The 20,343-nt window shown below is 39.0% G+C and overlaps 1 protein-coding gene across 1 annotated transcript in view; it reads right to left on the reverse strand.

The window, feature by feature from the left end:
* Positions 1-20,343, reverse strand: part of LOC139738486 (zinc finger MYND domain-containing protein 11-like) — a 46,143-nt gene that overhangs the window by 8,151 nt on the left and 17,649 nt on the right. Inside the window, exons 3-9 of the mRNA XM_071649113.1 lie at positions 19,532-19,681; positions 17,976-18,059; positions 14,226-14,318; positions 12,101-12,244; positions 9,194-9,274; positions 2,400-2,518; positions 1,519-1,903 (exon numbers count right to left, since the gene is read on the reverse strand). Of these exons, the coding sequence (XP_071505214.1) occupies positions 1,519-1,903; positions 2,400-2,518; positions 9,194-9,274; positions 12,101-12,244; positions 14,226-14,318; positions 17,976-18,059; positions 19,532-19,681 (1,056 nt within the window). The remainder of the gene's footprint in view (positions 1-1,518; positions 1,904-2,399; positions 2,519-9,193; positions 9,275-12,100; positions 12,245-14,225; positions 14,319-17,975; positions 18,060-19,531; positions 19,682-20,343) is intronic.

Here is a 20,343-nt window from a genome sequence, read left to right on the forward strand (position 1 = left end):
ATGGTTTGGCCCATTGTCTACTGCAGATGCCAGTATGTTCGCTCTCGACCTGTCATATTCTGATGGGGTTCCTCACACTCTGATTAAAGTCTGACATGTTTTTCATGTGCTGCCAAGACTTTCTACAAATAAAATGTGAACAGCAAGTGGCTTTGGAACATGTTTGTGTCCATGGTACACATATATATGTTGTCTCACATCCATCCCATTTTGGCCAGAGAGGCCTGAAATGTGATTTCTGTGGCCGCCAGGAACAAAGTGCAAATGAAGCATGCATAAAATTTAAATCTAAAGTAATGTCTTGATCAATTCACCAAGTTTTTTAACATCATACAGATCTACTGTGACATGAGCAACATACACATGCATGTGGCACCACAGTCTAATCGATCCTTATTGAACTGTACGAACCACCCCACATGAAACCTTATATGTGGGCATTACACTAAAATGTGCAGTTATTGCCCAAATTCATATCCCTTGCAACAAGTTTGCTGGGGCTATGACATCAAGAGATAGATTGCAGTTGAAAATGACAGTCTCATAGTTTGGATAAATGAAACACTAGAAAAATAGTGTTGCAAAATAGTCCTATTCCAAGTTTACAATGAATATCAAGTCAGGATGCCTTTGACCATGTGAATGCAGAGAAATAGGCAGCACAGTAAACTTGAAAGTATTTTGTGACCTCTTTCTTATTAACAAAATGAACAATGCAAAAAACTTGATGGTGAACACACTATCATCATAAACACATTACATACCCCTAAACACAGTTATGCCAGGTGCCAGATCATCTTACTCTCTCACTGTCTCTCACACATGTACATACACGCACACACTGCATGTGGACAGAAGCACATAGATATGACTGCCAGCACATTGTCACCATGCTATGTAGTCCCACTAACTATGTCTTTCTCCCCAATGGCAAATGCTATGACTGCTTTGCGAGCAGAAGTATTGGTTAGAAAGTAACCATTCTGGCAAACAAAAGATTTTACGATGATTATCTTTATGAATCCACTTATCACATTCATATATGAATGAGGAGCAATGGAAGTGTGCCAGCTGAAATATGAGGTTCTGATATGTGGTGAAATAAACATGTATATGTTCTATTACCTTCAATTTTGTTCCTAGTAATGTGGTTTTTGATTATTGGGTAAGTACTGTAAATACTGATATCTCAGTTTGAGCACCACATCGTTTACTGGCTACAGTGAAAATGTCAAATAATTTTAGTCTAATGGTACCTAAGAGAAAGTGAGCCTCATATTTCAAAACAACATGAGAGATTGTGGATGCTTCTGTAATTGGGTTACATATGTTGACAATATGACGATATGTTGACAAATTTGCACTGGGTAAGGCTCTTGAACTTACAATCTGAATATTGGCTGATGGTCTGGGAATTACTACCAGTTTTATACATGAATATAGAGAAAAAAGAAGAAAGCAGGAAGGAGGAAGAGAAATGGTGGCATAATGCATTCTGGTATCAGGATGAAAGCTCACCTGTCCAGCGTCTGTAGTCGAGCTGAGTTTGACGACATGCCTTGCCTCACTCTGGTCATCCTCCTTGTCCTCTCCTTCTTCTACACTGTCTGCAGTTCCCTCCATGCTGTCCTCTTCCTCCTCATCATCATTCTCCTCACCCTCACCAGAACTCACACCCTTTGCCTTCTTATTCAGTCTCTCAGCTGTCTTGTCCTTGGTTTTTCGTTTCCTACCAGATGATGGTCCCTCCTCTTTGGTGCCCCCTTTTTGTTTCACAGCTTTGCAGGCATCCTGGTACTTTTGCATCTCATCAACTGCTGAACGCCATCCCTGTGTCACCTTTATACGGAGATTCTTTCGGTCTGTGTCGATATCTACCACATGCACCTTCTCTATCCATGCTCTTGAAGAAAAGGGAGAAATGTACTCAGTAGTACATGAACAGAGGGTGCAAGTCATCCAACGAATAGCAATTGGTTTACTAGTCAAATTTTTGAAATACTTCCAGTAATGGCTGGGATTTTATACTCAATCAGTACAAGCAATTAAGTGTGTTTTTCAAATTATCACTAATAGCTCAGTCAGCCCATGGCTGCTTCTTCCTGTCTGTTGTTGTTTCTCTGTGTGTTGTTCTTTTCACCACAGCATGTGAACATGAGAGCATGACACATATCCCTTATACCTTCTTGCCAGGGATGGTGGACTCACCTTATACTGTATGACAGCTTCAGTATGTCACGTACCAGTGAACATATGCTTATGAACAATAACATATCGACAAAAACAATACTGTAAGAACCCTGTCAATATCTGGGTGACATTTATTCAAACACTTGTTAACAACTTGGTAAACTGAACCTGCTTTTACATGGAAAAGATCCCCCCACCCCCATACTCACCTTTGATGCCGGGACCCAAAGAACCTGACATCAACTTTATCTTGATTCTTTTGCAATACTTTAGCTGGCCAGTACCCAAATCCTGTCATCTGAGCCCAGACCAGCTCATGGGGAGGATTCTACAGCGAGATAGATAGATAGAGAGAGAGAGAGAGAGAGAGAGAGAGAGAGATAGAGAGAGAGAGTGAAACTAGGGTTAGAGGGTAAGAAAATAGCATTGAATCCATGTTTCCATTTAATAGTTCTTGAAGGTACTCTCTATCACACAAATACATCTCTTTGACATTCATCCAAGTATGGCAATCAAGATATGACATGACTAGCAATATCCTAAATATACCATTATAAGATATGCACAACATCTACAACCTCAAAAGAATGAAGTTACAATGCTCATCAATGTACCTCTCTCTACTTTTCTTCTTTCGATTCAGTCACCCTGACACGTGATTGTTCATGTTTTTCACAGAGGCACAGCAACAAGTTTTGTTGATGTATCACCTTGTCCTTGTACAAGTACAGAATTTACAAAAATTTCTTGTCATAGTTTGTCTTCTGTAAATTTTGATTGGATATTTACTCTTCCCAATGTTTCACACACGACGTAATCATTAAATCAAGTCACATAATTCATGTTTCTGTGTTTTGGCGCGACATCTTTATCATATTTTTTTCCTTCTATTCATTGTTAGTATTTCACAAGCTAGAATAGATTCTTTTTCAATTTATCTCTTTGTTGGTCAGATCACAATACTTACTTGGACATGGAGAATTGTAAAAAGCCTCCTACATTGTAATTATCTTTACTATTATTGAATCCTTTAACTGGCAACTAATAATTTTGTACTTTGCATTTGTTGGTTGTGCTTTCACTTTCATTTTTTGCCACATCTTTGTACACTAGGTTTAGAGCTCCCTGCATGTTCATCCCCCCCCCCCACCCTCCAATCATGTTGTTGCTCTTTCACTCTATTCCTTTCTTTATCCTTGTCTTGTTCTTATCTTGTTTGATGTTGCCACCCTATTCATCTTTATCCTTCACAGACTGCCTTGTATGATCCTTGGGATAATCGCTGGCCCACGTCTGCCTTTTGTCTGTTCACCCCCTTGCTTTAATCCCCTTTCTTATGCCTGTTTGGCTCCCTGCCTTTGACTTCTAACCCATCCTTTTCCATTTCATTGTTCTGTGTCCCTAGCCTTCTTCAGACTGTGTTTGTTGTGTGTAGTCCATATGTATGATTGCTTTCCCTACATGTTTATCATTTTGCCTCTGATGAAGATTCTACTAAGATCAGGAGCTCAGATCCCTTTTGACTCTGACTTCATTGCTTACAAATGTGAAAGTGATATTTGAACTCCGACATTAGTCTAAGTAAAAACTGGATCTGCTACCACATCTTGTTCTCCATGCATTATGCTTCCTGAATTATTACAAGACCAAAACATGTCACACAAGTTGAAGTGTCAAAAAGTAACGATAACTTGACCAGATCTATCCTAAATGGACCAAGTACACTGTCCAAAAATACAAAGCTGATCCAATTCATGCTATTGATGATACTTTGTCTGAACTGTGACTTTCCAGCATTTGAGCTATCTCAAAAGGATGACTAGTGAGTCTTTTGTCTTTGTAGCGTGTCGCTTGTGCCCTGTTCATAGGGAATTGGCTTTTGTTTGTGTGAGCGGCGCACCTGAGCCACGCCAGCTGAAATTTTCCGTCGGCAAAGCACAGGGGAATCAGTATGCCAGGAGTAAGTTAACTCTTTATGAGTCATGGTATAAACTCCCTGTGTGCCACATTATTCTAAGACAGTAATGCAGTCATGCTTTGGGAAAACATTCTGCTTTTTCAAATCTATATAGCTTTTATAGATTTTTGTTACCCTGGACATGTAATGAATAAATTTGTGGTGAATATGCCAAGCAATGCTTTGATGTAAATTGTATGACAAATCTATGATTGTTTTTCTTTCAAATGACTAGTAGCTATTACACAAGGCAAGTGCCAAAATGTGTCTCACCAATTTGCGTAGAAGAAATTAATGTTTATCTAAATCCCGGAAATTCATTGACCCCGCCTATGACCTTTGACCTTGTGGTGATCTTCAACTTCCCAAGGGACATTTACCAGCCAAGTTTGGTCACAAACAGGAATATGGATCAAAAGCTATGAGCCATAATCAAAACGCGCAGTAAAAACTTAACATTGAGCCCTTAAAGTTTGTTGACCCCTGTCTGTGACCTTTGACCTTGTGATGAACTTCATCTCCCCAAGGGACATCTACCATCCAAGTTTTGTCACAAACGGACATAGGGATCAAAAGTTATTTGCCATAATCAAAACGTGCCGTAAAAACTAAACATTGGGCCCTTAAAGGTAGGGAATCCCATTTGCATGCCTTAAATGAAGAGTTGTATAAATACAGTGGTATGTTGAAGAGAGTATCATTTTAGAAACTCCCATAAAGTACTGAAAGTGGAAGGTAACATTTAGTACACTTTTTGACCGTTAGATTTTGAATTGAATTTTTTTCGGGGCTCACCGTAAATTCCAGTACATTACTAGGCTACCTTTGCAGACCCATGCACTGCATGTGTGTCCATCATGTATATTTTGTGAAGAAAGTTCATCAAAACTTACAAACATTTCTATATACATTCTTGCCACACACTCTATATGTTATTACATCAGCTCTTATACTTTTAGATTTGTGTTTATAGATAAAAAATACAGAAGACTGCAACAAAAAGGCTTAAGTGTGGCTGACACACAGAACTACTGAGTAGTTGAGTTTTGTGCATTATTCAAATTGTAGATAACTGTTGACTTCCATATTTCTCAGCAGTGGTCTAAACAAGTCCCCTGAGGTTCATATTTAATGTTTTGCTGCATTTTGGGAGGTCTGTAAAAGGTATCCCCTACCTTTAAGGTTCGTTGATCCCTGTCTGTGACCTTTGACGTTGTGGTGACCTTGAACCCCCCAAAGGACATTTACCATCCAGATTTGGTCACAAACAGACATATAGATCAAAAGTTCCCATCCATAATCAAAATGCGCTGTAAAAACTGAACATTGGGCCCTAAAAGTTTGTTGACCCCTGTCTGTGATCTTTGACCTTGTAATGGCCTTCTACTCCCCAAGGGACATCTACCATCCAAGTTTGGTCACAAACGGAAATATACATCAAATTTTATGAGCCATAATCAAAATGCACTGTAAAAACTTAATATGGGGCGCTAAAGTTTGTTGACCCCTGTCTGTGACCGTTGACCTTCAAGTGACCTTCATGTTTGGTAAAATGTGTAACTTTGAATAACTTCCCTCAATGTTTGATAAAATTAAAGTCCTCAGTAGAGAGTTATTCAAGTTTTTGTAACGTTACAGATGGACGACGGACGGACGGACAACGGACGGACGGACGCCGTAGGCGATCTCTTAGTCTCCATGCACCTCCAGTGGGCTCAACAAAAATCATTGTATAGGCATGACTTTCGCACACAATACAGTGACAAAACTTAGAAATTACTCACAAATCCAGTAGGGCACACCGTTTCAGCTACAATGTTGGTAGTTAACTGACTATAAACGAATCAAACACAACTTTGCATTTTGTCAGAATCAAACATGATACCCCGGTCACACAGCACTCCACGTCTAAATCATGTACAAAAAGTTATGAAAATCTGGTGGACGTGGTCGTAAGTGGTAATTTTTTGGTCAATTTTGGTTTGGCCGTGCTTTGTACAGGGTATGGCCATTGGCGGCTGTTCCACTGCTGAAGCACTACCTAGGCACGGCTAACCACGTCCAGCCACGTGTATGTACGCAAAAAATCCATTTGTCAGTGATGAGCCGCTAAACACATGCTATTTCCAGTGATACCAACGCGTAACACGCGTCAGATGACTGTGCATCTGCCCGCTAAATTTTCGCGTCTAACCGCATCTCCCCAAGTGTTAATCACTGCTGGAACTAGGATTATCACGTGTGTTTCACGTGTGTTGCACGTCTTTACCACGTGTGCCAACCGTGGTTGTCTGCGGAGTAAAATTTTGAGCAGTTCAAAACTTTTTACCGCGTCCCGACGCCGTTCCGATTTTTCCCCGCCTCCTGCCACGTCTATAAATCGACCATAGCTCGTCTTAAACTCGACATCAAAGCGAACAACATCATCTGCTTCACGGGAGACCACTTTTAGACGGGATTTGGCCGTGATTAAGCCGTAAAGTGCTGTGTGACCGGGGCTTAAAGTTGTGTTTGATTCATCAAAGTTGCATTTGATATTTGCATAGGATATCAAACACAAGTCTTTTCAGCAACGCTCTTGCATTTAAATGCAAGGTTGCACGCAATTTGGGGCAATGACATCACTAATCGAGTTCCTCTAAATGTCAGTGTGATGCATTCTACTGGACGTTGCCCTCTTGGGAATTAGTGGGAAACTTGTTGTGGCATCCTGCCTGACAGACTTCAATCAGGACAGAGTCAATCTAACCACACATGCACTGTTCTCTGAACTCTAGCCAACTGTTAATCCTTGTGTTTTGGGGTAAGTTTTTTTTTTAATATGTGTGTGTGTGTGTGTGTGTGTGTGAGTATTTTGTTCATATTACCTTTAATATCTTGTGTGGGTCCAAGTATGAAACAGATACTGTATTATGAGACTGGAATTGATCTTCTACCCTTGTATCCCGTAAAGCAAACAGGCCCAGTACATGCCTCTGGTCATAAATGTAATCATTCATTGAACCTCATATGTATGACTTGTCTTTTTTTTTTCTTTCTTCTTTGACTTGGGAAAATAAAATAAATCTATGATTTATTTACACAAAATTCACTGGAGTCCAGGGCAGTTTTTTATCACGATAAAGTTAAAAGTCAATTGCGAAATCAATGATAACATTCCAATCTGCTATAACTCTCAATCGACTATAAGTTTAGGTTTTACAAAGAGACTTAACAGTCAATTATAGTTATAGTTGATTTATGACTTATTATTGATTTAGTCAAAATAAAAAAAACACAGGACGAGGCTGGTTTCCGGTACTGTCTGCTTAAAAACAATACAATACATTAAAAAAAATATGAATATTCATGATTGTTTGCCACTGCCACAGAAGCATAGTCTGCTAGTGCGCCACAGTAGCGCTACAGCCGCTGCAATTAAGTATGTTTGCAACAGAACTGCAAAATACATCATTCTGCATTGTATTGACGAAAGTAGGTCGATAGATCTAGCACACCTCGAGCTTGACAAAAACCTGCGTATGCACGTCATACTCTTAGTAATGATACACAATACCAAAGAACCTACGCACTACGTAGGATCTTTGATGATATACATTGTACTACATAGTATTCACTGACATGGATAATCTGACACAGAGGATTTTTGCAGTGGGACTGAAGGTGAAGGTCGTGTATGCACTGTGTCAAGTCTTGTGTGTTAGGGTTTTGGAAACTTGCGAGAGCGTGGTGACTAGCTTTTTTTTTTTTACATCTACGGCGCAGATCGGCTTTGAAAAGAATAGATCGCAAGTCTACACGTCGAAATTCTAGACCTAGTAGTCTAACAGTGTGGTACTAACAACCCGCTGTAACATTACGCCTAACTGGTTCTACAGATATAGATCGTAATGTCGTACTGGTTGTACTATAGAATTAAACTCTTTACTCTTTGTATAGGCCTACTAAACTATTAATTAGTATCTATCGACAAACTAGCTCTACGTAGGCCTACACACGTCAGAAATCACTGTTTTCCTCGCATATTCTTTGGCAAGATATGCATTGCACACGGACGCAGTTCCAGCGCTCAGTTACTTGCCCTTGCTGGCGATGGCTTGATGGGCGGGCGGGCCGAGGCGCCGGGCGCGCAGGGTGGGATTGAGACTGCTGTAGATTCTAGGTGTTTGCGTGCAGCAGTCGCGTAAGCAATGCATGCCGATCGTGAATTTCATGAAAGGAAAAGACCATAACTAGATAAAAGAAATGTAACTACATGTTAGAGAAAGTGGGCAGTTAACATACAAACATTTGTGACAGGACCCCAGCTAGACTAGGAAAGTGTGACACTCATCTTTCTTCTATAAACTGCCTTACCATGTCTCTACTTCTAGTTGATTTTCTATCAACTATAAAGTTATCATGGATTTGGAGCAGTTGTGAAAACTTATCTATAGTTGATTTGGGAGGAAGTTAAAGTTGTTTTCAACTTTGGGTCTCTTGATAAAACGGACTTATAGTTGATTTGGAAGTTAATCGTTGATCTACGGACTTATAGTTGATTTTGGAGATTAATCATTGATTTTCTGGACTTTAAAAATTAATTTTACCTTTTGATAAAACGGGGCCCAGGTGTATTTTTTGGGGATCATAGTAGTCTACCATGGGTAAGCCTGTGTGACATCATGTCATACATGTATACCTCATACCGATATTCACTCCAATGACCCAGTCATTTTCAGCAATCGTGGTAAAGACATTTATACAACGGACAGATCTTGTTAAAAACTTCATCAAATGATGGATGGCAACCCCCAAATAAAATGCTTTTGAAACTAATACATCATATCTAGGGCATAGAGAGTAATAGGAACTGTGGATGCAATTTGCTTTAGCATTTAGACTTCAAAGTAATTCATTTCCCATCCAATATTTCCTGTTCATAAATGATCAAACACACATGGTACACAGCATCATGACACCTTCCATGTGTATTGCTTAAAACAACATACTGAATCTACACTTTATGTCGCAAACTGGCAACATATTAGAACGAAAAAGACTTACACAAGGTTTGCAGAACCAGTCATGCTGTGTCCTGTCATTGGACATGATGTAGCAGTCTTTACACAACCGAATCTCAGAGAGCTACAAACAAAATACAAGAAGACAAAGATCATATGGGACAGTGGAAATAAAAGACAATATTTGGGTTTCAGAAAGACCTAGACTGTCTCTCTTCTGACTGGAATATACATAGGTTGAACAGTTCTGGTATTCTGTATATGCACAATGATAAAAAGGAAGTAACACACACTTTTAAAGTTTGTGACACAAAATCAAGCAGGAAAACTTCTATGCATGAAATTCTGGCTGTGTTGAACTACTTGTAGTTGAACAAGCTTAAATTTAGGGGTAAAGGGATGTGGCTGCTAAATCATCAACCCAAAACGATTATTTTTTTCTTTCATTCAATTTCTTTTTAACCAATGGGAGAGTTGCATTTTGATGTCATCATGACATCAGCTCATTTGCTTAATGGGGTTGTAACCAATCGCTATTTGGTGAAACTTCAAAATTTTATTTTGATAAATTGTAATATAAATTGTATTATTTCAAGTCTAGTTTTGGTGAAACTTTCTCCACTCTGTTCATCTGACTTCACACTAGTCATTGAAGTCAACTTGAATGTGGTGTGGAATAGCACTTTTAAGCCGTTGAGGACGAGTTCCGAGTATACTCGGGCAAGTGACTATGGGAATTGCGTGTTGTAGCAAAATCAGTCCGTCCTCAACAGGTTAAGTGCCCACTACGGATTTAGCCAGTGCCAAGCTCCTAATCCTCCTCTGTGTTCGATTCATTCAAACATGAAGGATGACTAACAGTGGGTCCAATCACAAACATCCAAAATTAACAATTTTTTAAATCTGATGCTTGCAATAATGGTATTCTAACCCTCAGGATACACATTGTCATGCGATCATCGGTCCAGCTTGATTTTTGTGGAAACTCTCACAATTAATTTGCCCTGAGCAGTGTGTGTGAACGACGCATGAAGACCATGCCGACCTTGTGAAAATATAATGTTGCATTCTGACGGATGAAAGAGGAAATACATGTTACAGGCAATAAATCTGGAGCAATTCAACTGCCATGCAGTCGACTAGGATGCCCATGCTACTCATGCAATCACTATATGTGCTGTACATATGCAAGGCCTGTCATTTACATTTTGAGTTCACAGATTCTGGTCACTGAAAAAAGATTGACCTTTAACCCTCTCTGCACAAAATAAATGTAACTTATGAATGCAATCTAAGGCCAGAAAATAACATTCTAACTAAATTTGGGTGATCTAACTTGTATGACTTTTACTTTTGAGTTTTTACATTGTACTTGTCATTTCAAGCAACTTAATAATTATTAATGTCTAATTTTCTCATATATGATATTACCCTGAGACATTCCTGCAAGAAGTTGCACACTAGCTGGAAAATAACCATCTAAACCAAAGTGCAGTGACCTTTGCCTTCTTACTGCCATAATTTCAGAAATGTAATGCCTTTAGTATCATTAACAAGCAGAGATATGCATGAGTAAAAGAAATGTCAAATACTGATCAATTCTGACTGTATATCACTGGTTTGTCGTCGTTGCAAACTGTAATTATCATTAGGCCAAAAAAAAAAAAAAAAAAGATGTTGCATTGGAGTAACGGGTCACTGAAAAATAGGGTAGGTAGGTAGGGATTTTTTTATTTTTTTATTTTTTCCTTCTAATAAATCCCTCCCAAAATTTCCCCCGGATCGAGTACCCCCCTTCGGCGACTGCCCCCCCCCCCCCCCCAAAAAAAAAAACCTAAAACAGTGAACCTTGCCTAAATCGAACTTGCATAAGTCGAATAATCGCCTAAGTCAAAGGTCTTATAAAGTTCTCTTCTCTTTATATTCTATTGTTTTAAAGACAAATTTTCTTTAAATCTAAGCTATTTCTTCAGTCCTATAACAGATTCGGCTTTAATAGGCAAGGTTGACTATGACTGTAGCTTTTACAACAGCTCTAAAACGTGAAAATTCTATCGTCAAATGCCAGGAAATCCCATATGAAGACTCTTTATTTTATTTTTTTTTAACCAGATAACTCCATGATAAACCTGCATTGAACTAAAGTTTCGCATAGTGATGGTTCCTGTGTAATAATAATAAACAGTCAACATACTACACCCAAGTCAAGACTGTACAGCTTCATTTCAGGCAGCCAGCAGGAGGCTACTGTAACCCTATTGCTCCGTAGATCCTTTACACCTGTCGATGTCCCGCTGGCCCCAGCTAAGAGACCCATTCATTGCTGGCACTGCTGTTAGTGCTCAGTAAACATTGTACAACTGCTGCACCGAATGTGCAGTGTTCATCTATTCTACAAATCATTTATGAGGCCGATATTACTGGAACTATACCCCTACACAGAATTTAAAGATGTTGAAATCCCTATCCTGAATGTTTTCACTTCATATTTTACTATTTTGACTTAAATAAGATAGATGCAAATTGACCCATGTGTATGATCTTTTCATCGCACACGGAGATCTCTATTACAGTCCCACATATTTAGATTCGTGTAAGTTCTCCACACAAGAAACCTATGGCAAAACTGTACACAACACATTGCAGTCTGAATGCAAAGTATACACTGTATAAATCTTGATAGAGTCTCGTCCGTGTTGGAAACAGATGATGTACTGATCAAGCGAAGCTATGCGACTTCCCGCGTACATCCCCAGAGCCGTTTTCACTTCTGGGTTTTTGCGATCGCGATTGCAATCAACAAGATACTTGATATCGATAGCAAAAAAAAAAGAAATGAAAAAACATAGGGTCGGCAGAATTTTTAGGGTCGGGCGGGTTACGCCAATGCAACAATTTTTTTTTTGGCCTTATTATTAATTTGAACATAATTCAGAGCACTTCGACTCACATCATACAGACAGTCTTCAAGAATCAACATGCACAGCCTAAACCTGTCACTGTCAGTCCCATAGTAGATGGCTGCGACATGGGTCATGGCGTCTGCATCACCCTGGAACTCTTCAATGGAACGGTACTTCTTCTCAGTCAATTTCTGTGCAAGATATATTTCCAAATGGTTATATGGTGCAACATAAATCTTCAAATGGTTAAGTGACATAATTAGCAACAGGGTAGTTTGATTGTAATCATTTAATTCAGGACGTTTGCCATTTGCTGCAAGCTGATTACTGATCTAACTTTCTCCATTCAGCAAACACCAGCACATCTGATACTATGTCTCCCATCATCTGTAAGAAATTAGGAAGTGACATACAATCACTTATCTACTCAGTAACAATACCTTAGTGTCTCACGGCCATATGAAAGATAACAGCATGTGAGAAGTTCAGGATTAGCCAAAATAGCATCAACTTCACCAAAGACAAGTCTAGATTAATAAATAAACAAACTAGAAATGTCGCTATGGCGACTGGTATGCCTCCGCCATAATGCATGGTTCTCCGCATAACTGGCAAAATATTAAAACTAGAAAAGCACTCCGAAAGCGCAGACCTCCGGCAAGCATGCAAATCATTTTCACCACTGATCTTGTTCTTCCACAGAGATATTTCCACCCATGCTGTGCTGAAAGTCGCCGATTTCCCAATATAGAAGAATTTGTTACGTCATAAACCCTCAGCTGCACAGCGCGCCTCACCCCAGCAGAAACTAGAGCACGCACTTTAGTGCGCGCATGCAAACCTCAAATATGCGCAGCCTGAACTCCCAAGTTCACTGACCCTCCCTGCCAAAATATCAAAAATCCTTCATAAATTCCCCAAAAATTCTCGGATCACTACCAAAAGTTAATCATTTGTTACTCGTGTCATTCTCAACCATTCCTGCAAGTTTCCTCTCAATCCGTTGTCTACTTTTTGAGTTATTTTGCGCACAGACAAACGAACGAACGAACGAACGAACAAACCAACGGTAACGAAAACATAACCTCTTCCCTTGGCGGAGGTAATGACAGGTTTGTCACAAATGCATTGAGTGTTCACTTTCCTTGAACTAGGTTTATTTGGATGAATGGCTATACTGTCTAAGAGTGCAGGTATTTGGGGATTTGAGGATTTGTACCCAACTTTTGACCCTTTTATAAGTTTAAAGAAGAAGTGAAATTTAGCACTTTCACTTGACCTTTGACCTTTTGGCAAGAAACTGCCAAGAGAATCTGTATTGGATAATACATGCATACACTAAGTTTCAAGAAAAAAATCCTGCAGGCATTGCATAGATAAGAGAGAAATAATGACATTTTGATGAATTGACCTTGACCTTTGACCCCTGACCTTTGACTCATGACCCCTAAATTCCCTACATGATCACTGCCAGTCAGTACATGCATATATACTAAGTTCCATGAAGACACTTTGAAATATTTATGAGATATGGAGAAAAAAGTGAAATTTTAACATTTTCACTTGACCTTTGACCCTTGACCTCATGACCCAAAGCTCTCTCTGGGGAATCTTTATTTGGTAGTTCATGTATACACCATGTTTCAAGAAAATACCTCCAGGCATTGCATAGATATAGGGGAAATAGTGAAATTTTGAGCATTTGACCTTGACCTTTTGACCTTTGACCTTAAGCATGTGCGCCCAAAAGTTGATAGGCACAACTTCGCCCACTCATACATATACATGCCAAGTTTCATTAGGATACCTCTAACAATGTTTTAGATACGCTGTCCACAAAATTGATTACAGACGGAAGGACGGACGAAAGACGGACGGACGGACGGACAACCCGAAAACATAATGCCTCTTTGTGGAGGAGGCATAAAAATTGAAAATGATGACGCATCATCCATTTTCAAAGTACAGGTAGACAAGTAACCTTGTATTACTCAATGAAAATTTTGGATACTGGGACAGTCTAAGAAAAAGAGCTTTTGGTGGGAGCACTGCATATATTATTCGCTTTCATGATATCAATAATGTATGGAAATGTATCACATACAGGCACTTGGGGGGCATCACCCGATATGCAATACAAATTATTTACACTGCAGAATTAGGGATCCTTACCTGCATCATTGTGGCAAGATCTACATGGTGATAGACCAAGTTGTAGTAGTTTGGCAATTCATTCAGGTTGAGTTTCTTTGTCAAGTCTCGAGACTACAGTCAGCATACAAAGGTAAGAGAAGCATCATCACAGTAAACTTGGGTTGAAATTGTGAAATGTGTCCACTCCATTGAGTGTGATGATCATTTATAATATGAAAGAATGCCTGATTCATATGAGCTATTTAAAAAGAATGAAGGACATATTGGAACCACTGTATCTTTACCGTAAAATTAAAAGTACAGTAAACAGGAGATTTGGCTCAAGTAGAGTCTGGATGTCTAGGCCTTCTCAATTGCATTTTTGTATACTGGTAATACAATACCTATAGCCTTTCACAGGGGTGGGCAACAGAGCAATTAACTCACCAAAAGCTCTGTGACAGAAATGCTAATTTGCATAAATATCCAATTTGTTCCCCAAAATTACTACCAGCATGGCACAGCTCATATCTCGTCTCAGCAATCATGGAATGAAATAATTTAAATGTCAAATTTGATGAAAAAGAAAGCTCTTATTCTCTCAACAAAGATGGAGGGCGCTACAAACTTCCAAAAGTCTATGACCCGCTCACCGACTGAATGTGATCAAGGCAAAGACGGATCATTCCGCTGATGAAGGCTGTATAGCATCATCAGCTGAAATTTCTGGAGGCAAATATTTTGTATTGAGATTAAAATCTTAACACCAATTTCATTACTCTCACCTGTTTGTACAACAAATTTTAGGTGAGCCATGGCTAAAAATGTGAAAAACACGTTGTAACAAGACTCATTTAAATTTATTTGTTGGTTCTAATACCTTCACATATGTGACTGTGCACCTCAAAACAAACAAAAAGTCGCCAGACATGAATTTTTAGTTAAGAACATATTCTAAAAGAGCAGACTTTAAGCTTTAAAATGATGTATAACTCGAATCAAATGGACTCTCCTAACCTATCTAAATATTGGAAAGAAAGCACAAACTCATGACAAGTGTGAACTGAGAAAAGAGGCTCTGAAGTACAATGTCTATTCAAGCGCTTAATCTTTACAAAACCGTGCTGGCTGTGCGATGAATGGGACAAAAAACAGGAAGTAAACCACCAGAGTAACGACAATGAAGGGATTATCAGAATAAAATGAAATTAAGCATGCCTCATTAACACATTCTGTCCATAATTAATGCCAACTTTCAAAAGAGTAGCACTATCCTTTCAAAAGTTATTAGAGTTGAAAGTGAAGAGTGTGGACAAGGTTTTTTCAGAAATGAAAAAGAGATTCTAAAGACACACATAATCACACTATTCTACCAAAAATGTTCGAGATAAACTGCTAAAAAACACACTTTCCTGCCCGTTTTATGATACCAAATTTTATCATAATGTAAAAGAAGACCCGCTCTTTCAGAAAATATGAAAAAGTCAAGTTCGGCTAGGTTGACCCATTTCACATATTTTCAGTCCTCACGCAAAATCAGTGTGTGCGACTTTATGTTCGTTTTGAGGTGCACGGTCACATATGATTGATGAATATATAACAAAGCTCTGTTTCAAATATCTTTCCATATCTATGCACGAAACGGTTGTGTTGGGGGGTAAAATTTCAATGCAATGTCATTCACGAACCTGTGATTGTTTGCACCGTACACATGATGGGCTCTGTGTAGTCCCACTTACTAATTCACGTGCAGTGCTTAGGCAGAATTGGTTATCATGTGTGACAGGGCACTGATCTGGATGCTGGCAGTATGACATGCCCGACTCTCACACAAGAGTCACGCATGTGCATAGACTTATGTACTTCCCTATGTCCCCCATAGTCATACATTTTGAGTCTTTTCTATAAAATAATACCTTATTTTTCTATTCTTTTCCATGCAACACTAACAGAGACTCCAATCCCAAGCGCCTTCTGATCTGGAGATTCTCCCGCCTGAAACTCCTTGCAAACGGGAGACTCCAAATTTATGTGCGCGAAGTGCACATCACGAGCGCGAAGTCCCTTGCGGCCTGGGTGGGCCCTGGAAGCTTTAGGGTTTCAGATGCTCTCTCGTGCTATCTCATGCTTATTTTTTGACATACGATGATACTAAGTAAGATATAACTTCAAGCGGGAGACACAGAGCCAGGGCGGGAGGAATTGCATCTCAAGCAGGAGAACGGGAGATTTTGCAAAAACGGGCTTTCGGCGGGAGATCTCCCGTCGAAAGCAGGAGAGTTGGAGTCTCTGCACTAATCATTACCGAATATAAAATTCAAAATCAGGAGATATGTTTAGGAGGAAACATCAGTTTACGACTTTGACTTAACTGATGCTCACCGACTATTACTGGTCAGTACATCTTCACAGCAGATATATTAACCCTAATCAGGCCAGGCTTTTTTGGCGATGCTAAAACTGGATGGGGGGGGGGGGGGGGGTTTCTGCCCCCCCGAGATCTCGGCCATCGGTGGTGTGATCGCGATGAAATTTGGCATGTGTGACACCCACGTCATAATCTACAAGATTGTGTCATAAGATTTTTTGAAACAACCAATTTCTAATTTTAATTAATTAATTATGCAAATTTAGCTCAAGATCATATCTTAGCCTATTTCAAAGCATTAAGAGTCTACTTTTTGGTCTGTATATCTGTTTTAGCATATTCAACAATTGTGCATCACAAAAACTTCCAAAACTCGTTTCAATTCTTATGTATTTCATTGTTTTTAGAATTTCTTATGTATTTCTTTGTTTTTCAACTTTTGTTTTTTCTTTATTTCTTATTGGAAATTGTCACTGACCACTTTTCTACCATAATTAGCATACAATTAATCAATGAAAGTGATTAATTGTAAAAATAATCAGGTTTTTATGACTTTCATGACAGAGCACTGTTTTCCATCGGAAATGTACACAAAATCACAAGATTGTGCCCGTTTTGGGGCGACGTGCCGTTAAAAAAATGGGCATGGCTTTGAAAAAGTATGCGCTGACGTTGCAAATTTGGTCTCAAAAGTTGCGCGAGACTTGAACGAAGAAAGTCAAGGGGCCTTGCGACGAGGCTTTCTTGCGTTACAGAATTATAGCACGAAACGTTGAGGAGGGGGCGGATTCTGCCCCCCCGGCCCTGTTAGGGTTAAGATTATTTAAAAAAAGTTAGTTCAGCACTTTCCCTTGATCTTTGACCTTTTGACCTTTGAGGCAAATCCCCCCCCCCCAAAAAAAAAAAGAGAAAAAGAAAATTTCCACATAATCTAGGTTATACATGCATACACCAAGTGCAAAGAAAAAAAAAATTGCTGGCATCACATAAATACATGTATGAGGGAAATAGTAAAAATTTGAAGTGTTGCACTTGACCTTTGACCCCTGACCTTTGACCCTATGAACCCTAGATTCTCTAGATAATAACTGCCAGTCAGTACATGTATATATACTACTTGTATGTTCCATGAAGATACCTTGAACAATTTCCAAGGTACAGAGAAAAAAGCGAAGTTTTAATATTTTAACTTGACCTTTTGACCTTTGACCTTTGACCTCATGACCCAAAACTTTCACCAGAGAATCTTAATTGGGTAATACATGTATACACTAAGTTTCAAGAAAATATCTTCAGGCATTGCATAGATATGGAGGAAATAGTGAAATAAAAAAGCTAGTATAGAGCCATGGGTAGATAGATGACTGAATACAGACGCTCTACAAGAAGAAGTCTGGAGCCCTTTGCATTAGTGTACAAACCTTATCTTTCATTCTGTTGATGACATGGTGAAGAATCTTATTAAGCTCCCACTTGCTTGTAGACACACTCTTCTTCCTACAAGCCTGCCACAGACAAAACATGAGGACACAGGACATTCATTCAACCTGGGGTTTCATTGAAATGATCTGGTGATGTATTTTCCATGCCTGGACTTATCAATCATGAAACATACTTGTTGAGACTTCTCAACATTCTATAAATGTAATACATTCAAACCTGCCCAGACTCCTGCCTAATCAAACCAGCAACCACAAATTTTGCTTTCGCTGGACAGCCATAAACTTGGCAAAATGACAGCTCAATTTTTCAAGAAGTGTCAGTCAGCTCAACATGTCTACATTCTTTTCTTTTTTTTTGCAAAAAAAAGAAAAAAAAATGAACAGTCCTATTTTAGCTTTCAACCCATCCATCCTCTTCAGTGCCTTTTAGTCCTAATGCCTCTTTTCAGAACTATGTACCGTATCTGCAAGTGTATACTAATAGTAAGCAGCACCTTTTTCCACTGGATTACATGCTGAAAAGGGGGTGTGGCTTATACACTGGTACAAGAAAGATTAGTCTAAAACCTGAGCATTCCATGTAATTATCCAACATTTGTGTGCCACTACCTCCACAGACAATTCTTGCCATTAAAACCAATTTTCCCATTAGGGACCTATATAGGGGGGTGCAGCTTCTATGCCAGAAAATATGGTAAGTTCAATGGCCTTTTAAGGGCTAACAAATGTAAAGGCCCTTTTCAAGCTTAGCATGATACTGAATGAGAAACATCCAGCACAGAACAAGCATAAATAATGATAATGATAATAATCGTAAACATGTATGTAACAAACACACACAAACAAAATTACATGAAGTGAAAGTGAAAGAGTGACAAATAGCAAATAACAAGCACACTGTCGGTATATATGTTAATTAGTACAGATATTGTTGTCAAATAGAATGTACAGTATCTCTGTGGGAAAATCAATATGACCTTATCATATCTACAAAGGACAGTTCAAAAGGTAACAATGGTCGGTAAATACTTGTATTTTTCTTTTTGTTCATGTAAATGACTTCATAGTACAGTAATCTCCATTAACCTGCTCTTCTTGAATAAAATTCAACTGCTGGAGTCCAGTTTGCATATGTATATCATTTGTTGCTATATTGGACAAGCTTCAAACATGCTTTCAGGTTGTCAAGAACAACCTCTGTTTAAAAGGTATGCACACAGTTTGAATATGTTATGAAAACTACCTACTCCGCAGAGTACCTGATAAAGGGGTATCTGGCATGGAGACATCTGCATACAATTTTTTTTTTTTATTTAAACACAAAACTTAGGGACAAATTATAGATCAGCTCCTTGAAGACTGGTCTGATATCAACCAAATGCTTTGGGAACTGGGTCTCCCGCGTATCAACTGTAGGGGGAATCACCATGTTTTTAAGGAACCTATATTTGTAGAAAAGGAATGAGGGATCTAATCATTTGGCACCCGTCTCCTGGTACATCATCACTAAGACTTGACTCTGACTATCACCTTACCTCACAGTATGGGCAGATCCAGAGGCTGAGAACCTTCTCTGGTTCAACGTTGACACATTCTGGATGGTAGACACGATAGCAGGTGCCACAGCACAACACTTCACCTCCCTTGTGACATTTGAAGCAGTACCAGTCATGGGGCTCTTCTGACTACATGTTTAAAAAAAATGAGTTGAACTAATAATCTCATTATCAAAAGCTGAAAATGCTCTGAATATCATCGTGATTGACAAATCATTAGAGCATGAACATAAAAACACATAAAAATCACTTTCAGATTTCAAAGTTATCAGTACAGTATCACTCCATGAGTAGCCCAATTTCTGTTGCTATGAAATGTGGTAAGTCAACTGGTGGCTATTGTACACAGAAGGGAGCAATAAGTCAGTGTGTAATCAGCTCACATACAAAGTGGTACAAATGACCTTTCTCTTTTTCTCAGTTGGTTAGGCACTTCACTCGTTTTCAAAGCGGCATAATGCATAAGCTTGCCAGGACGTAACAACTAATGGAATTTGTGTTCAAACAAAGAATGAACTTGTGTTTAGACCAGATGACCAGAATAGTATGTCAGTTGACATATTAGCAGGCATCCATCTCATTGTTTTGTATTGAATGCAATAACAATCTTTTTCTTTTGATAATGCCAAATACCAGGCTTGCTGTCAGGAGGATGTGCTGCAAGCACATTTAGAAAAGGATCACATGAATAATCATGACATCACAGATACTTACACTCAGTGAATTAACAAACCAAAATGCCTGTCGGTACAAATGACCTTTTTCTGCTCATGTGCAAAGTGGAATTATGA

This window comes from Diadema antillarum, unplaced genomic scaffold (assembly GCF_040938485.1).
Source record: "Diadema antillarum isolate AM-2024a unplaced genomic scaffold, OU_Dant_1.0 seq00000746_RagTag, whole genome shotgun sequence".
In the NCBI taxonomy this organism is placed as follows: Eukaryota; Metazoa; Echinodermata; class Echinoidea; order Diadematoida; family Diadematidae; genus Diadema; species Diadema antillarum.